Genomic DNA, 5464 nt, shown 5'->3' on the forward strand with positions numbered 1-5464 from the left:
CCTAAACGCACACAAGTTTACCTTTGTGTAATATATTTTTTAATACAGTTGCTCAAAAAGTGCTACTTTACGTAGCTGTTTAGCGTGCGGAAAGTTGGTTATCTCGAACTAGTGCTTTTTACTTTTCCAATTTTTTTTAATTTATACTTGTTCCAATTCACGACTACTTATTGATGAGTGTTAATATTAGTTTCCTTTAAACGTCGTAATCAGCATAAAAACCTACCGTTAATGTAAGAATACGAAAAATATTACATATTTCATATTTAATTACTTACCTCTTCATCATTATAACACGTTTATTTTTTAATATTCAATATTGAAAATTCCGTTCTTAATAAGTTGACTGAATGGAACGGAATAGCTGCCAAACGCCCATAGATATAATATACTTAAAGACGACGTCTAACCGAGCTGTCACTGTTACCACTTTTGTTTAGTGTACGATTAACAATGTTTTTCTTATTTTTTCGCAACTGTATTAAAAAACGTCGTTCGATACACGTGCGGAAATGTCATTCTTCACTCGTCCCGAGTCTTGCCACTCGCCTGCGGCTCGTGGCAAGATATCTCGGTACTCGTGGAGTAATGACATACCTTCCGCACTAGCATCGAAATGTACTATTTCTCTAGCTGAGATACAGGATTTTCCTCTAGTTAGTTAAGGACTTCAGGTCATTAAAAAGACGTACTGTATAAGATATTATTAACCTAATGTTAAATGCATGACTGTGTTTTTCTAAACAAAGATTCTTAATAGTTCGAATCCCGCGAAGGGCATTTATTTATGTGTTCACCAAGTGTTCCTTTAGTAACCACAAGTCCCACAACACAAGCCTTAAGGTGACAGTCCATTTCCAACGACAGCTGCATTACTGTTCATTTTACTATGGAAATTGACAATGACAGCGACGCGTTCAGTACCGGTAGTGGAGCTGCAGCTGCGGTTAGAAATGGAATGTTACCATTACTGTGGGACATGATCGATTTGTGTAAGAATGTCCCATAATATTTATTTATTAAATCTTAATTGCACGATACGTGAATACAAATGGCGGACTTTATTTATTGATTCGCCTATATGTGCCAATATGCTAGTTTTGTGATTGTAAAAGCAATTAGCGCATTTTTGTAATTTTTTACAATCATTTTCAGGGCTGTACGATAGTAGCGATCTCTCATTCTTAGTAGTTTCTTACTGAGATACAGTTGCTCATAAGAAATCATGAGTTTTGCTAACAAAGTGGTGATAGTGACGGGAGCAAGCTCGGGCATCGGCGCGGCGACGGCGCTGATGTTCGCCGAGGAGGGCGCCGACGTGGTGCTCGTGGCGCGCACGCAGGCCAAGCTCGCCGCCGTCGCCAAAAACATCGAGGCCCTCGGCAAGAAGAAGCCTCTTATCATCCAAGCCGATCTCTCCAAGGAGGCTGACACTGCCACCGTCGTCCCTAAAACTATAAAACATTTCGGACAACTGGATGTGCTCGTCAACTGCGCCGGAATGGCTTCAGAGGGATGCTTGCTAGATGGCAAGGCGTTACAAGCGTACGACGATGTGATGAGGACCAACGTAAGAGCTGTGATCCAACTGACCAGCCTTGCAGCGCCTTATCTGATCCAGACTAAGGGAAATGTGGTCAACATATCCAGTGCAGCAGAACTGCTGACCAGAAAGATACCTAAAACGCTGATGTTCTATGCCGTGTCAAAGGCGGCATTGGGGCACTTCACGCGTTGCGCTGCCTTGGAACTAGCGTCTTCAGGCGTCAGGGTAAATTCCGTGAATCCCGGGCCGGTGGAGAATGAATTCATAACCAACAACAAGCTCAGCAACGCCAATGAGTTAAAGGGAAGGCTGGCAGGCTATACTGCATTAGGGTATATAGCTAAAAACGACGAGATTGGACGCGTGATTTTATTTTTGGCGAGTGATAAGGCGCGGAGTATTACTGGCTCAAACTACGTAATTGATAATGGATGCCTTTTAAACTGAATATTGTATACCAATACAACAAACGAGGACATTATGTTTTTGTATAACTTTATTCTAAACGTAGAGGTGGTGGTGGTGGTGGTGGTAGGTATGGTATAAATTTTAAATAACTCACTTGTTTTATTTACGATAATTACCTTCCTAATATCCTATTTACTAACTAAACTAATATAAACATCGATATCGAAACCGTCGATAAAAAATCATTCGACCCCAACGAAAAAGCAACGTCAGTGCGACAAGATAACGGGGTTTATTTATAAAACTGGAAAACCAGATAAAAATGTACAATTGTCTATAATTATTTCAATTTATTGAGTACACCCATCTCATCTAGAAAATATGAAACTTTTCTATGCGACTATGTTACTCGTTTACTGTGCCTACTCGTTTCATACCTGCAATACGGCACCGAAGCTATAAGCTTTTTTTTACAATCCGTTACTCGAACAATAATATAGGCCTTTGTCCTTTAGTACATCTGCATGAAATAAGATCTTTTCCGAGCAAGTGTGATGAAAACGAAATTACTAGTTAGTTACACGTACAAGAAGGCCTGATAAAGCCAAGTTATATACACATTTCTCTAAGTATATTCTGACGCCTGGTAAGTAAGTACAAAAAGAAAGAAATAATGGTAACCCTCTTGTGGGACAACGCTATATTCATTTTTAAAGTTTATCGAAAGCCTACCACAAAACGTTACTTTCGTTGGTTTGTCTTGCCTCTTTTTCGCTCGAATATGCAAGAGTGATAGAAGCAAAACACGAAATTTCGATTTCCGATTTTCACTCTAGACCCTCCGCCCACGGGTCTGCGATTTTACGAGGGTTCCAGCAAATATCGAGCTAGAAAACCTCATTACCACCCAACAACGTAATTTGGACTAGATTGGAACTAGCGTTTGCGATTTTCGACTCGACTTTTACGACTAATGAAGGAAAAGGATATACATACAGATTACTGTTTATGTCAGATGAAGGTCAGATGTGACAAATTGGTCTAATCGTATTGATCTGTCACTATGGATACTTTGAATGCACGGGTGCAAACACAACATTGCTAATTAGAGTGATTATAGGTCTACACTTATCGGTGGTGGTTGGTATAGAAATTTGTCATAGTCAGCTGTTACGGACTGGTTAAGGGCAAGTTGATTTATATTATTTAAGTAAGAAATAAAAACTAGCTTTAGTCCCGTTTAGCGACTATCTACTTCTTCTCTTCAATAGCCTAAGATACGCGATAAACCATTGGTATAATTCTAACTTTTGGTTTTTATCGCGATTCTCTCTGCATTCGTCCAGTACCGATATGATTGTCGTTTCTTGAGAGACCTGCAGACCCTGGATGGGCCGGCAGATCTAGCAACTTACGTAGGAGCTTTGTAGAAGTTGCAGGAAAGGCGCGTGTAGCTTGCTCGGTGTAACTGCCTCAGCAGCACGACCCTTCTGTAGAGGCCTTTGTCTTCGAATATCTGTTGTAGGTTACACCATGCTTTCTTAGCTGTATCTGCTGCCCTCAAGTGCTGTATACAGTGTCGTCTTACCGAAAGACAAATTCGTGCCAGGGCGCGCTGATCCTTTGTTGTGTCTGCCTCGGTGCCTTCTACCGCAGGCCACAAACCTTCCATGATCAATGCGTGCCGCATGCAAAATTTCCAGTTCAAATAATTATTTACTCCGTCCAGTTTCTCGAACGAGAACGTAGCGTGAGGCAATCGCTCATTCTCGCTTGTGGTAGCCGCCGCCATGTTGACTATAGGTTAGGTGAGGTTATGTTATTATCATGCCGCGATCAGAAAGGGATTAGAAATAACAGATTTCCATACACTTACGTCAAAATCAATATGGATTGACAGCTATCTCAATCCCTTTTTAATTGCGATTCAGTAATACCATGCGCCGTGGCGAATCGTCGTCTTCTTGTTCTCGACGATTTACGCTGGGCCCATAACCTCTAACCTGCAGACCCTGTGATATAAATTACATATTTATTGGCTTAATTAATGTTTTTTATATACGTTGACAATGAAAAGTGAATTGACAGACATGACATATGAAGACCGTCGATAATGTGATAGGCGGTATGAAATGAGGTTGTAACATTCGTCCGCCTTTAAAGATTTACATGTCCATCTCATCAATTAGCCGACGAGGTGGTTTAATGGCACGCTTGCTTCGACGCGGTGCCATCGGTGTGGCTGCTGTGGCCTCGCTAGCCTCATTCTGAGGTGAGCCAGCTGGAGTAACTTCTGGAGCCTCATTCTGAGGTGAGCCAGCTGAAGTAACTTCTGGGTCAAGTTCCACTCCAGCTCTTGACCCTGGGCAAGGCATTGCGGATCTATTGGTTCCCAGTACTGGCGTCGATGAGGCAACTGGGACCATAGATGATTGAGAAGTTTGCTCTGCAGGGCTTTCTTCTAGATCAGGCAGACGGGGTCGTATATGATCTGCGTGATACCTCCTCTCCACCCCGACTGGAGTGTTAATGACATAGGAGTATCGATGCGTGCGTCGAGATACTGTGGCAGGCTCCCACCGCGGCTGCTCCCTGCTTCGCACATACACAGCATCACCTGGTCTATAGTTTGGAGTCTGGCCGTCGGAGTTAACATTTGCTTGTATCTGTTTGTATTGTAATGAACGTCTAGCACTTGGTCGGGCATTGTCAAGCACACAATGTAGTTGTCTTCCAAACATTAGCTGGCCCGGGGATTTGCCAGTGGTGCTATGGGGTGTGATGCGATAAGCGAAAAGGAAATGTTCTACACGTTTTTTGAGGCATCCTGTGCTTGATGACATTCTGGTCTTGAAAGTCCTCACAAGCCTTTCGGCCAATCCGTTCGTCCGTGGATGATAAGGTGACGATTTGATATGATTTATTCCTTTTTCTTTGCAGTAATCCTGAAATTCCTTAGATGTAAATTGTGGGCCATTGTCAGACACTAAAAATTGGGGTAGGCCAAAGGTAGTAAAAATGGTGTCCAGTTCATCACAGAGTTTGGTTGTCGTAATTTTGGTCATCGGCTTGATCTCGATCCATTTGGAAAAAGCATCTGATACAACTAACCAATATGTGCCCTCGAATGGTCCGGCAAAGTCAACGTGAATCCTTTCCCAGGCTTGATCTGGCATAGACCATGAGAAGATTGGTAAATCTGAAGTATTAGGTCTATTCTCTTGGCATTTGTGGCAAGCCTTCACATGCGTGTCTATATCTTCCTCTATAGTTGGCCACCAAACGTAAAAACGTGCCAGTGCTCTCATTGCTGAAATGCCTGGGTGTCCACGATGCAGATATTTTAGGGTCGCCTTCCTTAGAGTATCAGGAACAATAATACGGCCCTGCCACATGACTATTTTATCTTCTAGTGACAACTCACCGCGCTTTCGAGCATATGGTTTTACATCGTTTGAGTATTGATGCTCACGCCAACCAGTTTTTATAAGATGATATACTTGTTTCAGC

At 42.2% G+C, this 5464-nt stretch overlaps 1 protein-coding gene across 1 annotated transcript; it reads left to right on the top strand.

Annotated features, from left to right (window-relative positions):
• Positions 1–1165: 1165 nt before the first annotated feature.
• Positions 1166–2016, top strand: LOC134674795 (3-oxoacyl-[acyl-carrier-protein] reductase FabG-like). The gene has a single exon (XM_063532934.1). The coding sequence runs from the start codon at positions 1226–1228 to the stop codon at positions 1991–1993; it is 768 nt and encodes a 255-aa protein (XP_063389004.1). The 5' UTR covers positions 1166–1225; the 3' UTR covers positions 1994–2016.
• The last annotated feature ends 3448 nt before the right edge of the window (positions 2017–5464 follow it).

This window comes from Cydia fagiglandana, chromosome 20 (genome assembly GCF_963556715.1).
Source record: "Cydia fagiglandana chromosome 20, ilCydFagi1.1, whole genome shotgun sequence".
NCBI classification, from domain to species: Eukaryota; Metazoa; Arthropoda; class Insecta; order Lepidoptera; family Tortricidae; genus Cydia; species Cydia fagiglandana.

What these genes read in the sequence shown, in the direction of transcription:
- LOC134674795 (XM_063532934.1), top strand. Translation starts at nt 1,226, where the DNA reads ATGAGTTTTGCTAACAAAGTGGTGATAGTGACGGGAGCAAGCTCGGGC.